At 40.2% G+C, this 16,190-nt stretch overlaps 2 protein-coding genes across 3 annotated transcripts in view; both read left to right on the forward strand.

Annotated features, from left to right (window-relative positions):
- Window positions 1–7,311, forward strand: part of sult4a1 (sulfotransferase family 4A, member 1) — a 38,837-nt gene extending 31,526 nt beyond the window's left edge. The window contains exon 8 of one of the 2 annotated variants that reach the window (XR_010019224.1): window positions 941–1,058. Coding sequence is in view for 1 of the 2 variants with exons in the window: in XM_063058116.1 (XP_062914186.1) it covers window positions 941–1,053 (113 nt within the window). In the remaining variant the exon portion in view is untranslated. Of the gene's footprint in view, window positions 1–940 lie in introns of both variants that reach the window. The other variant, XM_063058116.1, reaches the window with a different exon arrangement.
- An 8,522-nt stretch (window positions 7,312–15,833) lies between these two features.
- The window catches only part of efcab6 (EF-hand calcium binding domain 6), a 113,956-nt gene continuing 113,599 nt past the window's right edge, over window positions 15,834–16,190 (forward strand). Inside the window, exon 1 of the mRNA XM_063059688.1 lies at window positions 15,834–15,945. Within this exon, the coding sequence (XP_062915758.1) occupies window positions 15,834–15,945 (112 nt within the window). The remainder of the gene's footprint in view (window positions 15,946–16,190) is intronic.

Consider the following 16,190-nt stretch of genomic DNA (forward strand, 5'->3'; position numbering starts at 1 on the left):
AACCTGGTTTGTGAGCTAAATTCCTTACTTAAATTTTGTAAATGATACTCCTGGCTCAGGTATGCCACTGGTTGCTTTGTTTCAAACTATTTATCCAACTTCTAACTTTCTTTTTCCTTCCAAGTAATGTTTTTCTTACACTGAGTCATCACTCCGCATTCTCCTCAACTTGTCTGCTGCCTTTGGCATGTCAGAATATAAGGTTCCCCCTTTATCTTCCTCTCTGTAGCACTGGTCAATCTTGACATCCGGTTTGACTGCAGATTACACTTATGTGGCTGCCTGCTTCCTCTGTAACAATAGATCCCCGCATTGGCCCATTATTATTATCACATATGAAAAAATTGTCTTGGGTACCATTCAAACAGATCAATTTGTGTTACAATAATACATTGAGTTAGTACAAAGTAAAAGAATAACATTGCAGATCAAGTGTTACATTACAGAGAAAGTGTAGACAAGTAGACAATAAGGTGGAAAGTCAGAACAAGGTAGGTTATGAGGTCAAGAATCCATCTTGTCGCACTAAGAAACTATTCAATGGTCTTATAACGGCAGCATAGGAGCTATCCTTGAGCCTGATGGTTTGTACTTTCAGGAGTTTTGTATCTTCTGTCCATTGGGAGAGTTGGGGGTCAGGGGCTTTGACTATGCTGGCTGCTTCAGCAAGACAATGAAGGAGCCCTTTGAGAATAGGCTGGTTTCTGTGATGTGCTGAACTGTGTTAACAAATCTCTGCAGTTCTTTGCAGTCACAGGTAGAATATTTACCTGTGCCTGAACTTGAATGATTGCAATTTGGAATGATATCCTTGCACTTGTATTGTAGATTTAGTTGGTCATGATGATAGAATCAGTTTGTTGCCTGTAGCACATTGATTCAACTGGAATTGTCCCTAACTTAATCACGCTAATAAATTTAACTTATTTTTCAATTTCAGGTCGAGTTGGCCTATGGAAGGATATCTTCACTGTATCAATGAATGAGAAATTTGATGCCGTTTACAAACAGAAGATGGGAAAATCTGATCTTAAATTCGACTTTAGCCTTTAAGGAAGCAACATGCATGCACTTCAGTATTCTCAACATTAGAAATGCATCTCTGCATTTGTTTATCATTCACTGGCTAATCTTCGCTGTTATGTGTATTATGACAGCTTTTAGTGAAAGATATTGGGTATTCTCTATCTATAGTAACAGTTTCCTCTCTTGTTGCAGCTTTGACTTGTATGTTACCTTTCAGCAGAATTGGAAGATACATAGTCTAAGAAAGCAACTTAATTATAAACTGTAGTAATTTTGATGGAAAGGACAGTTACTCTGTACTCCAAAATAACTATTTAAAAATATGCAAACTGATACTTGCACTCCCATAAACTCAATTGTACACTTATGCACACACAAACAATACCAAAATTGTAAGGAAAATTACTGCTGCAAAATAGATGTTATTTATTTTCTGTAATTTTTAATTACATATTCCAGGTTAATTGCATATTAGCTTCAATGTAGTGTCCATGTCTGAATTAAACTAATTAAAATTATTTAGTTAGTGCTGATGCCATTTCATTTAGATCTACAAAGAAGGGGGTGAAATGAGACAAATCTTCCATTCTTTTGATATTTTAAAGAAAGCTCTAAAGCATTTCTAATTCATTTGAGCAACATTGTGAAACAGTGGTTAATGAATACCCGGTCCATTGACACCACATTGGCATATGTATCCTCAGGATTAGTAAGTTTGAAGTTCTAGTGGTTTGTAATTATATAATGTTTAAATAAGCTGCATTCTACCAATATGCAGCAACAGCATGAGGAGACAAATGGGAGAGAAATCTGTTATCTAATCACCCACTGCTTGTACTCTTGAATATTGTCATTTCATCTTTAATCATGGTAAAGTTTGCAATAAAATCTCCATTCCAGAATAATCTCCTTAAACATAGAAAATATTTTGTGGTTGACATTGTGTTGTTTTCAAAACAAACTGTTTGCAATGTTAACAAATCCTTTATTTGATATTACTTGAAGCTATATGAAATTTAAAAAGAAATCCTATCCAGTCTTTAAAAATTACCGTACAAGATTTTACCAATTGTGGACAATCAAATTATTAATTTTCATGTAACACTTCAACTTTGAGACTGACAGTATCTCTATTGTCTGTGATAGCACCTGGGCTAACAATTTTCCAGAATTCATGAATAATTAATTAGGTGCATCAGGTCTTAATGTTAGAATTGTTGCTCTTAGTTTTAGAGGCAAAACCAGAGCAATTTCTTAAAAATGGTTTCTATCTTGTCTCCTAACATTCAGTAGAGCCATCTTTCTTTATACTACTTAACCCAATGCTAGTGGTCAATTTCTACAAGTCCAATGAATAGGTTACTTTTATTTCACGATGAAGGGCGTGAAAATATTTGTTGGTTGAAGTACTAACTTTATTATTCTTTCAAAAAAACTGGTAAACTGTGATTTTGCTATGATTTCGTTCAGATGAGTAAAGCAGTTGAAAAAGTCTACATGAAATATGACTTTGCAGAGATGTCAATGCAAGTGTTGAAATCAGTGAGGAAGCCTGTTCCAAATCTGCCATGGCTTGGGGTCCATAGCATCTACTCCATTAATATCCCAAGATGGAACCCCAGTGGAATCTGAGAGGAAAAATATCTTAAACATCAAACATTTTTGAAGGCAACACAATGTCTTCTCAAAAAAAAACTTAAAACCATAAGACATTTGAGCAGAATCAGGCCATTCAGCCCCTCAAGTCCACTCTGCCATCTCATCATGGCTCATCCAGGATCCCATTCAACCCCATACACCTGCCCTCTCACCATATCCCTTAATGCCATGACCAATCAGGAACCTATCAACTTCCGCTTTGAAAAAAAACCCACAGATATGGCCTCCACTGCAGTCTGTGGCAGAGCATTCCACAGATTCACCACTCTTTGGCTAAACAATTCCTCCTTACTTCTGTTCTAAAAGGTCACCCCTCAATTTTGAGGCTGTGTTCCCTAGTTCTGGATACCCCCACCAGAGCAAACTTCCTCTCCACATCCACCTTATCTAGTCCTTTCAACATTCAGTAGGTTTCAATGGAATCTCCGCATATTCTTCTAAATTCCAGTGAGTACAGGCCCATAGCTGCCAAATGTTCCTCCTATGTTAACCCATTCATTTTGAGAATCATCCTCATGAACCTCTTCTGGACTCTCTCCAATGACAATACATCCTTTCTGAGATAAGGGCCTAAAGCTGTTGACAATACTCTACATGCGGTCTGACTAGTGTCTTACAAAGCTTCAGCATTATCTGCCAAAGGGTCTCAGCCCAAAATGGCAACTGGACTTTTTTCCATAGATGCTGCCTGGCCTGCTGAGTTCCTCCAGCATTTTGTGTGTGTTGCTTTTGAATTATCTCCTTGTTTATTTTATTCTATTCCCATTGAAATAAATGCCAACATTGCAATTTACTCAACCTGTAAATTACCCTCCTGGGAGTCTTGCAGAAGGACTCTTAAGTCCCTTTGCAGCTCTGATGTTTGAATTTTCTCCCCATTTAAATAATAGTCCAAGCTATTGTTCCTTTTATGAAAATGCGTTACTGAACAATTCCTAAGACTGTATTCCATCTGCCACTTTTTTGCCCATTCTTCCAATTTGTCTTAAGTTCTGTTGCAATGGCATTGCTTCCTCAGCACTACCTACCCCTCCACCTATGTTTGTATCATCTGCAAACTTTGCCACAAAGCCATCAATTCCACTATCTAAATGATTGACAAACAATGTGAAAAGTAGTGGTCCCAATACTGACCCCTGAAGAACACCAGTAGTCACTGACAGCCAACCAGAAAAGGCCCCCTTTATTCCCACTCAGCCATTCCTGTATCAATGCCAGTATATTTCCTGTAACATCATAAGCTTTTATCTTGTTAAGCACCCTCATGTGAGGCACCTTATCAAATGCCTTTTGAAAATCAAAGTAAATGACATCCACTGCCTCCCCTTTGTCTAGCTTGCTTTTTGCTTCCTTGAAGAATTCAAACAGACTTGTCAGGCACAATTTCCCTTTACAGAAACTATGCTGACTTTGACTTATTTTATCATTAGTCTCTAAGTACCCCAAACCCTCGTCCTTAATAATAGACTCCAACACTTTCACAACCACTGAGATTAAGCTAACTGGCCTATTATTTCCTTTGCCTTCATCCCTTCTTAAAGAGTGGAGTGATATTTGCAATTTTCCATTCCTCTGGGACCATGCCAAGATCAAGTGAATTTGGAAAGATCAAGACCAATGCATCTATTACCTCTTCAGCAACCTCATTCAGGACTCTAGGATGTAGTCCATCTGGTCCAAGTAACTTAATCCACCTTAAGACCTTTGAGTTTGCCTAGCACTTTTTCATTTGTAATAGCAATGGCATTCACTCCTGCTCCCTGACACTCACAGCGGGAAGTGCAGAATCAAATATTGCTGTGATAATTGTATGTTCTAGTATCAATTGTTTGACAACAATAAAGTGTAAGTATAAAGTACAGCTAGTCTTCCACTGTAAGGATTAAAGCAAAGTACCCGTTAAGTTCATCTGCCATTTCTTTGTTCCCCATTACTACCTCACCAGCATCATTTTACAGTGGTACAATATCAAATCTTTCCTCCCTTTTATTCTTTATATAACTGAAAAAAACTTCTAGCATCCTGCTTTATATTACCAGCTAGTTTGCTCTCATATTTCACTTTTTTCCTGCTTATAGATTTTTTTAGTTGCCTTTTGTTGGATTTTAAAAGCTTCAGAATCATCCAACTTTCCACTCACTGTTGCTACCTTGTATGCCCTTTCCTTGGCTTTTATGCAGTCCTAAACTTCCTTTGTCAGCCACGGTTGCATTGTACTGCCATTTGAGAACTACTTCTTCTGTGGGATATATCTATCCTGCGCCTTTTGAACTATTCCCAGGATCTTCAGCCACCTCTGTTCTGCCATCATCCCTGTCAGTATCCCTCTCCAATCTACCTGGGAAAGCTCCTCTCTCTTGCTTCTATAATTCCCTTTATTCCATTGCAATACTGATACATGTGACTTATTGAGACTTCTCCCTCTCAAGTTGCAGTATGAATTCAATCATATTATGATCACTGCCCCGCTAAGGGTCCCTTTACCTTAAGCTGACTAATAAAATCTGGTTATTACAGAACACCCAATCTAAGATGGTCTTTAGATCAGCACAAACTGATCTTAAAAGCCATCTTGTAGGCATTCAACGAATTCCCTCTTGTGATCCGACACCAATCTGATTTTCCAATCCCCTTGCATATTGAAGTCCCCCATTACAATTGTTACATTAACCTTATTACTTGCCCTTTCCAGCTCCCTATCCAATCTCAACCCCACATCTTGGCTACTATTTGGAGGCGTACATATGATTCCCATAAATGGGTTTTTTACCCTTGCAGTTTCTTAACTCCACCCACAAAGGTTTGGCCCTATATGTCACCTGTTGTCTAAAGATGTAATTCCATCTCTTACGCATAGAGTCACACCACAACCTATGCCTTCCTGCCTGTCCTTTTGATACAAAGTATATCCTTTGATGTTAAACTCCCAACTATGACCTTCTTTCAGCCATAACTCACTGATGCCCACAATGTCATACCGACCAATCTCTTAATTGTGCCATGAGTTCTTCCACCTTATTCTGAACGCTACGTGCTATCGGTCTTGCACTCTTCGCCCTTGTGAATTTTGCTGCTGGTACATCTTAACTCTTTGCTCTTTCTGCAGTTACACCCAATCATTTGCGTGTCCTTCCATACATTCATATTGTATATTACATCATCTATTTGTAAACCTGCTGGCTCACCCTCAGGTCTATCATACTGGTTCCCATCCCCCTGCCATATTAGTTTAAACCACTCCCAACAGCCCTAGCAAAAACACTGCTCGTTTGAAGAAGAATGATTCTGAATACTACTTTTCACTGAGGTTACAACTACTATCATTCTTGTATGCGCAGCAAATCAGTGCCTACCATCAAGTAGCCACACCAACCCTATTCTTACTGAACTCCTAACCCACCACCAGCTGTGACAATTCCTTACCTATAAGGGACAATTTGCTGTGGTCAATTATCCTACAGATCCACAAATCCTTGAGGAGGAAATCAGAGTACCTGGTAGAAACTCAATCAATTACAGGGAATATGTGCAAACTCCACACAGACAGCTCTGGAGGTTGGGATTGAACTCAGGCCAGTGTACTGTAAGACAGTAAACTCTGCCAACTGTGCCACGGTTGGAACATCCGCATCATCCCTCAAAGTCCTGTGCTCTGACATGAATTTCTGTTACACAACAATGATGAAAGCCAATGTAGCATATGATTACAACTTGATAATGTGTGAGAAAAACACATTTATTTTTATTCTGGCCTTGATTTTGCCCTTCCCAAAGTCTGTTGAAATGGTGATCTCTTTGAGTGTGACGTCAGCCTTTGGCCCTTCATCACATGACCACATGGGAGGAAAATTACACCGTTAATGCCATTTGTGTATCCGATCTGTTTATTGCAACTATTTTTATCAAATAATTTTGATCTTAGAGTTTGGCAGTTCCCCATTATCACTCTGTGGCTTCAGTTTTAGATCAGATTCTGCTTGAAAATCTGAAATTACTCTACTGATGAGGCTGGGGTGTTTACCCAGGATGAAATGAGCATTTGTGTCAATCAGTACTGGACCAACTTTCAGTTCCAACCTTGTGTAAAATAATTCACAATTTCAATTCATGAAATGTGTGCAAAAAAGATGTAACATAATAATTGTGTATGATTGGCAGGTTTGATATCACATTTATCTAAAAGATACATTTATTTATAAGAAGCATCTTGTGGACAAAGCCAGAAATTTTAGTTGGATTGCATCTGTTCTCACCAAATTATTGCTTGTGATCGACAGGAATCAGTATATCATTACCACACTTGGGCAATTTGTATTGTCTCTGCACAAACACTGCAGCAAAGGTTGGGTATTTCCAGGCATTGAGATGATGAATGGCCACACCCTTGGTCCATTCTCTATTAAACTTTTCATGTAATCGAGCGCTGCTACGTGCTTAAGATTTTCTTTTTTTTTTGCTGCTTTGGAGAATGATCTGAATCACAATTATCATCAATATAATGTTCTGATATCTTGCTTGATAAAAGAAAGCTCCAGGAAGAAGGGCTGTGATTAGTTCAGTTCCCAAAACCTGTGTTCAGTCACACTGTAAATAAAAAAACTCTGGAGTATATGATGCACTGTTATTTCTTAGTATCTCAGTCCCTATACTGCCCAGTTACTGCCCGTTTTTTAATGTGTTTGCTACCATTTATTTGTTCTTCTCTTTCCAAAGCTCTTTATTTTCACCCTCATACCCCAAATCAGGTCCTCCTATTCTGTTCCTTTCAAGGAGTATTTAAAACTTCAGAGGTCATTAGGTTGAATGAGGAATATGGTTACCTACACTGAAACAAAAATACTTATGAGGCACCATTGTCATTTTCTGAATATCCCAAAGCAATTCATCAGCCATGAATTCATCAAAAATACCTACTACCGCTATGTAAAGAGAGCTGTGGCAACCAATTTGTGCAAAAGCAGAACTCACACCCACAACTGAAATAAATCATTAATCTGATTTAAAATCTCAGAATTTATCTGAAACAGGTGCAACGTTTTACTTCCAAGTAGCATTTTCATTGCTGAAATGTATGCACTCCTTTGTGTTTATTCCATGCATCAAATTGAAATTCAAATTCCTTATCTGTGTAGCTTTGTTCACATTTGCAATGTGTCGATAATTATCACTACAAATAACCACACTCACTCATCAACAGTTGTGGCATATCTGTTTCCCACATGGTGGTTCTTTCAACTCTCACATCCACTGCCTGAGATGTTGCCCCTTGTCCACTTGATAGCCTGTGTGCCCACTTACCGAGCTGTTGACCCCATCACCCTCCTAGCCTTCATCTTATTTTCTCCTAATTGTGCACACAAGGTCAGAATTTTCTGAGCCGACCTGTTTTCCAAAACATTTGCTTGTTGGAGAGACACCAAAACCCACCTAAAAATCCAAAAGTAGTTGTGGAGTGAGCTGGAGGTGAGGAGTTAGATGGAAACAGGCCTTTTAACTTATCATGTTTATGCCAATAATCATAGCAATTTATATTAATGCCAGATACTTGCATTAATCTGGTATCCCTCATTTAAGTTCCTTTCCAGTGCCTTTTAAATTTTATTACTGTTCCTGCATCCACCACCTTCTCTGAGAACTCCCAATTACTGTGTAAAAGAAAACCTCCCCTCGCTTTAAGTCTTTGCCTTCCAATTTTAGACATCTCTACCACAGGGAAATTAACTTTGGTTATCTATCCTTAACAATGCCTCTCCCATTCTTCATCTTTGTCAAATCACCTCTCAGCTTCCAGTGTTCCTGGATAGACAGGTTCTACCTGTCCAATCTTACTTTATTACTCAAGCCCAGGTAACATCCCTAGGAAACTTTTCTACAATCTTAATCACATCCCGTAGTGTGGTGAGCAGACCAGCAATTGATACTCCAAGCGCAACCTAATCAATAGTTTGCACAATTACAACAATGAGGCCACAGATCTTCAGTTCAAATCCCTGGCAGAGGAAGCTAAGCATGTCATGTGCCTTCTCTACCACCCTGTCTATTTGTGTTGCCACTTTCAGGGAAATATGTACATATACTCTTAGATCTCACTGTTCTGCAGTATTCCCCAGAGCCCTGGTTTAACTTTCCAAAATCCAAAAATTCTCAATGCTGGGCGATGGAGAAGAAAGGTACTTATCAACTCTGAATCTTTATCTGTGTACACAAGCTATTTGGTGGTGGCAACGGCATAAGTGGATTGGGACTATGCTTTTTTCTTTATTATGGAATTCTATGAGAAGAGCTGACAGGTGTAAAGCAGCCACCACAAAAGCAGAAAGCAAGTTAGGAAGAGTAAAAAGAAGTGTCTTGTTTGTGTTGTGATGAAGAACTAAAGCTTTATACTGTAACAGAAAATTGGAGAGATTAAATTAGTACTGACTTCCTGACATTCTTTCTATTTCCTATAACACCACTTGTTTGTTTAATTGGGAAAAATAAGTGGTGACAAAAATAGAAACATAGAAAATAGGTGGAGTAGGCCATTCGGCCCTTCGAGCCTGCACCACCATTCAGTATGATCATGGCTGATCATCCAACTCAGAACCCTGTACCTGCCTTCTCTCCATACCCCGTGATCCCTTTAGCCACAAGGGTCATATCTAACTCCCTCTTAAATATAGCCTATGAACTAGCCTCAACTATTTCCTGTGGCAGAGAATTCCACGGATTCACCACTCTCTGTGTGAAGAAGTTTTTCCTCATCTCAGTCCTAAAAGGCTTCCCCTTTATCCTCAAACTGTGACCCCTCGTTCTGGACTTCCCCAACATCGGGAACAATCTTCCTGCATCTAGCCTGTCCAATCCCTTTAGGATTTTATACGTTTCAATAAGATCCCCCCTCAATCTTCTAAATTCCAACGAGTACAAGCCTAGCCAATCCAGTCTTTCATCATATGAAAGTCCTGCCATCCCAGGAATCAATCTGGTGGACCTTCTTTATACTCCCTCTATGGCAAGAATGTCTTTCCTCAGATTAGGGGACCAAAACTGCACACAATACTCCAGGTGTGGTCTCACCAAGGTAGATTTATTAAACAATAGCAATTGTCCATTCTGTTGGTTACATGTTGGTTTGATTGATATATCGAGCTATTCTTCACCTGAGAGAAAGGGGTTGGAAAATGAAGGATAAATAAATTCAATTTTGATTCTGTTTCAATGAAATATTTTGGGTACTTTTGGAAAGTTGAACCCGATTATAATAAGGATTCAGAGGTATTTACTAGATTATCTTGGGTTGTAGTCAGCAGGAAAAAGTAAAGTTAGAATATTGCAGTTAGAAAGACATTAACGCACCACCATGAAAGAAAGCATGCTGGTGATTGATGAATAGGTTTTTGATTCACTCTTAGGCATCATCTCCTCAGTGCTCCATGGTCTCCTAATTTTTAGACTTCCGTACCTCGTCAAATGCTTGTGTGAAAAGCCAGACAACGAACACCAGCAGGGAAGTGCACTACAGGAGGCATCTTAGTCTGGCTTAGTTCTGTTATTCCCTAGCATCCAAACACGTTTTAACTGAGCTAATGGTGTAAAGGTGCCCTAATCTGAATAGTGTACCACGTGCGTATAACAGGGCAAAGCCATCAGAGGGATGCAGGGAGTAGAGGTGGAATGCTGAATATTCTTGCAGCCGCTACAAAATTTCACAGCATAATGACTTTCTGCAAGCACCAAGAATAATTACCCCTAACCATCTATCTTGCCAGCATTCTGCCACGTGTCTGTATCTTGTTTTACGGCAGTTGGCATCCAGCTTAATGGTGCATTACCGCCACCCTCTGCTCCAGAATGTGCAACACACACACACACACACACACACACAACCTTTGACCATCCTAGTATCCTATTCCTGTTTATTCGTCATATTCTATAAAAACCCCTGTACCCCTTAAAAACACTAAACCCGGACTTGTGCTCTCTCACCCATGCCCAGCAACCCTTTTAATGTGAATTCCTGCATCCCCAACTCCCTTAATTTATTTCTCATCATCTCTCTCTGTATCCCATACTTCCTGCAACACAAAACTACATGTTCTACTGACTCCTCTTCCTGACATTCCTCACACAATCCTGTCTGGTGTTTCCCCATAATTTTCACTGTTTTGTTTAATGCACAATGCCCCAGCCTTAACCTAGTCCACACAATTTCCTCTCTTCTGTTTCCATTACCTACCCTAGTAACTGCAACATTCTTTTGTATTTGATATAAATGCCTCCCTTTCCCCTCCCTGTCCCATCTTTCTGGCCACATTCGGTTCACTTTTTCCCAGATTACACACTTAACCTCTGCTTTACTGATACTAATGTGCATTTCCACATTTTCTTTCTTTAACGCCCTCTTTGCCAACTCATCCACCCTCTCATTCCCCTTCACCCCTACATGTGCTGGAACCCATAGAAATTTTACCTGACCTCCCTGATTTGCAATTCTTGTAACTAACTGAAGGACTTCATAAAGTACATCTTGCCGACTGTTTGTGTGAAAAGACCTTAAACTTGCTAGAACTGAGGATGAATCTGAACATATCAATGCTTTGGCTTGTCTGGCTTTCTGCACTCATTGCAACGCAACCAACACTGCCAGCATCTCCACTGTAAACACCCGTAACTTATTAGATGTTCTTCTGCTGATTCCAATTTCTTTTGCTGGTATTACCACCCCAAACCCTGTCACTCCTGTTTCAGGTTCCTTCGCACCATCCGTATAAATGTGAGTATAATCACTATACTTTTCCATCACATGACAGTTAAATGCATTTACCAAATCTGTTTTATATCTTTCTTTCCTTTTTACCTCTAATAAATGCCAGTCTATGTCAGGCCATACAAGCTTCCATGGAGCTACAACCAGATAAACTACTGAAGGACTTATCCTCAGATCAAATACTCCACATTCTTTCGCAATATCATTCCCTACCTGACTAAGGGTATCCCTCTGAAACCTCACATTTTCCCAGCACTCCTGCAACACTCCTTTAGTAGGGTGAGAATCATTGTGCCCCTGCAAGTTAGCCTAGTAGTTTGCCATCAGTTGCATCCTTCTTAGTTCCAAAGGCATTATTCCCATTTCTACCTGTAGGGCTGACACTGGTGACATTTTAAAAGCCCCACTGCACACTCTCAAGGCCTGAGCCTGAATCACATCCAGTTTCTTTATAAGAGACCTAGCTGCTGATCCATATACTATATTTCCATAATCCAATACAGATCTTACTAAAGCCACATACATTCTCTTCAAAGCTGAACAACTTGCTCCCCATTCCCTATCAGTCAAACATCTCATCACATTTATTACTTTTTTACATTTCTCCTCAACTTTCCTGATATGGTCTGCCCATGATAATCGTGAATCAAATACAACTCCCAGAAATTTAAATGATGCAACCCTTTCTAATTCAACCCCATACATCCTTAACTTCTTCCCTACCTCAACCCTTTTCCTGGTAAAAAATACAGTTTGAGTTTTGTCTACTGAAAATCTACATCCCCAATCATAACCCCACTCCACCACTTCATCAATTGCTTCTTGTAGTTTCCTGATTATATGGTCCATGTTCCTGCCTCTTTTCCACAAGGCCCCATGATCCGCAAACAGTGACCTACCTATATCCACTGGTACCTTTGTGAAGACATCATTGATCATAATGATGAAAAGTAACAGGCTAATCACACTACCTTGAGGTGTGCCATTTTCCACTATGTACTGTTTTGATAATTCTGATCCAATCCAAACTTGAATTTTTCTACCAAACAAAAAATCTTTAATCCAATTAAAAACTCTCCCACCAACTCCCATCTTGTGCAGTTTAATTAATAATCCTTCCACATCATATCATAGGCTTTTTCAATGTCAAAGAACACTGCCACTACTGACTCTCTATTTGCCTGGGCCTTCCATATTTCAGTCTCTAACATAATCACTGCGTCCATGGAATTCCTTCCCTTTCTGAAACCACTCTGATAACTTGCCAGCATTCCCCTTTTCTCAAGCTCATATGATAACCTTTCTGTTATCATCCTTTCCATTATCTTACATATACTTGATGTTAATGCAATTGGTCTGTAGCTAGTGGGTTTTGACGGATCCTTGCCAGGCTTCCTTATTGGAATTACTACTGCTTCTTTCCATGCACTTGGTAATCTTCTCTCCTCCCACACTCTGTTATAAAAATGCAGCAACTTCAAGAGCGCTCCTTCTCCTAGATTTTTTAGCATCACAGAGCATATCAGATCTTTCCCTGGGGAGGTTGGTCTCAATCTCTTTATTGCTCTCACCATTTCTGCTAATGTAAATAGATCATCAATTATATCATCTGTTCCTTTCCTCCTGCTGAACACACCTGGGTGTTGGCTCATTATTCTTTCCCTTCTTCTTCTCCCTTCTTCAGACAAATTTTCTGAACTGTGTATCAGTACAAATGACTTGGCCATGACCTCAGCCTTATCCCTACTGGAGACTGCAATTTCCTCCTCAGATATCATTACTGGATATTCCCATTCCCTTCTATCTCCTCCCATCCTCAATCATTCCCCATATCTCTCCCACAGGTGTTGTTCTTCCTACCTTGTCGCAAAAACTCCTCCAACTTGCCCTTTTAGCTTGACGTATATTTCTTCTCACCACTGCCTGTGCTTTCTTATATTGAACCAAATGCTGCATATTATGGGTTCTTTTAACCAGCCTGAATGCTCTATTTCTGTTTTTTACAGCCTGACAACATTCCTCTGTCCACCATGGTACCAGTTTTCTATTCATCCCATTTTTACTCCTAGGTATAGATCCTTCTGCTGCCATGATAATTGCTGAAGTCACCTGACTGTTTAATTCATCAACATTTCCAGAAATATCAATCTTTGTCAACCCTTCTTCACTCAACTTCTGGAACTTACCCCAATCAGCTTTTTCAAACACCCACTTTGGGGTTCCGCCACCTGGTCTTACTTCAACTCTTTCACCCACTGAACACAAAACTGGGTAGTGATCACTGCCTACTGTTGAAGCAATCCAAACTCCCCAGTTACTAATGCCAGCCAAGGTATTAGACACTAACGTAATATCTAACACTGACTCAGTTCCTGTTGTTATATCTATCCTTGTGCCGCTACCATCATTCATACACACCAAATCCCTTTCTTCCATCAAATCTTCAATTACCTTTCCATTTGGATCTGTAATCTGATCCCCCCATATTGTGCTATGAGCATTGAAATCTGCACACCACACTACTTTGTCTGTTTTGTCCTTGTATCTTTAATAGGCTGTCCAAATCCAACCTTTTACATGGATTGTAGTAGTTAATTATAACCACTCCCTCCCCTCTCTCCCACACTTCCACCACTATGTATTCCTGATCATCTCCTTTTTCCAGTACCCTATATGGTATACCCTACTTGATTAACATAGCACAACCCCCTCCTCCCCCTAGATTTCTATCTTTCCTTATCATTGTATACCTATATACCACAAAGTCTAAAGTTGGTTTTAACCAAGTTTCCTGAATACACACTACATCCGGTTTTACAACCATTTCTTTAATAAAGTGCTTGAATTCCTGGCTATTGGCCAGTAAGCTCCTTGCATTCCATAGTAAAAGAATCACCATAATTAGTATTAACCAACACATGACACTTCCTGGCTTGACTGATTACTGAGGTTCTCCCTCACTTCCTCCCACGTCAGTCCTACTAACCCTAAATGGTTTACTGCTGCTTTTACCACCAGCTGAATTTTGTCACTTTTTGACTTTACCTCAGCCGTACTATTAATCACTCCTGCAATGAATGTTACTAGAGCCTTTTTGTCTACATAAATCCTGTCATTTGTTCTTTGTTGCATCTCTCGTATCCCTATTGCTCCCTCCCTGTTCATTAGGAGCATTATTCTGTTCTCTTGACATTCTTACAGCTTCTGCATAAGTGATATTTCTTTTCACTGTTATTTCTTGAATTTTAGTCTCCCGTCTCACAACCTCACACCCACTATATGCAACATTATGAGCTCCTCCACAATTGCAGCATTTTGGTTGAACTCCTGTTCCGCACTTTCCATATTCATGATCACCCCCACATCTAGCACATCTCCTCTGCCTTTTACAGTTTTTAGCCACGTGTCCAAACCTTCGACAATTATAGCACCTCAGTGGCTTTGGCACATACACCCTTACTGGGAACTCATGAAACCCAGGAACACCTTCCTTGGCACTCTTTCTTCTTCAAATTCAATCAATACAGATTCACTTTCCTTTTTCACTCCCTCCTTTGTTGTTTTCAGTCTTTGAACATTCATTACTTTCCCTCCTTTGATATTCCTCTTTATCTCCTCCATATTTATACTCATTGGTATCCCCGTGATCACTCCTTTACAACCACTGTTTTGTGCTCCTACCCTCCCAGTGTATTCCACCTTGCATTTTCCTATCTCTTTTAGCTTGAGTGCTTTCTCAAGTTGTTCCTCATTTGCACATCTTACCAATAAGTTGCCATCATTAAGGACTTTTGCTAATACTATTTCCCCTACCTTATTTGTCAGAGTTGTTGTTAGCACAAACGGGTTAATTTTCTTCATATGTCCCTGAGCCTTCTCATTAAATCTAATTATGACAACACCTCCTCTCTGAGCTTCTTCATCTTCCTCACTTTCAGAGCTTTCTCCACTATCATTTCTTATTCTTTTATTCCCTTTGTCTTGGTTTTTATTCATCCGACCCCTCACTACCTCCTCATTCCCTTTATTTCTCCCTTCACAATAATCCACCTCTCCCCAGCTGCCTACCTTTGGTCCCAAGTCTCTATCCCTCTCCTTCTCCACTTTCTTTCCCTCAACCCCGCCTCTTATGTTGTCCGCCATTACCGGACCCACACGACCCCCTCCCAGCAATTTCCGTTCCTTCCCCACTCTCTTTCCCTCAACAGGTTCCAAACCACATTCACGCATCAAGCAAAACATAGCCAGCTTCCAGTCGAGCCAACTCAGCCACTCCCTTCTCAGACCAACAGATGCTCCATCCACCGACTCCAGCCTGCCGCCTGCTTCCTCTTCGACGTTTTAAAGCGCAGACCAATTGAGAAGACCTTTGCTTGAGTATCATTTACGGGTTTATCCAATGAGGAATGTGTTCACCATTGCGACCAGCAACGATGTTGCTCGGCAACGAGACTGCGTCGGCGCAACCGGAGCGGCAAGAACAGGGTACGGGAGAAGGACAGATAACGAGGGTGAATCGTTTATAGGGTGAAGGTGTGACGGGGAAGGGGTCATGGAGGGGGTTGGAGAAGGAAAGAGGGCTATGGAGGGAGTTGGAGGAGGGAAGAGGTACGGCAGGAGGACGGGTAACTGGGATGAATCGTTTATAGAGTGAAGGAGTCATGGAGGGCGCTGGAGGAGGGAAAGGGTTATGGAGGGGTAGAGGGGAGAAGGAGTGACAGAGAAGGGGTAGGAGGAATGATGGGGAGATGGAAGG

This window comes from Mobula hypostoma, chromosome 9 (genome assembly GCF_963921235.1).
Source record: "Mobula hypostoma chromosome 9, sMobHyp1.1, whole genome shotgun sequence".
Taxonomy (NCBI): Eukaryota; Metazoa; Chordata; class Chondrichthyes; order Myliobatiformes; family Myliobatidae; genus Mobula; species Mobula hypostoma.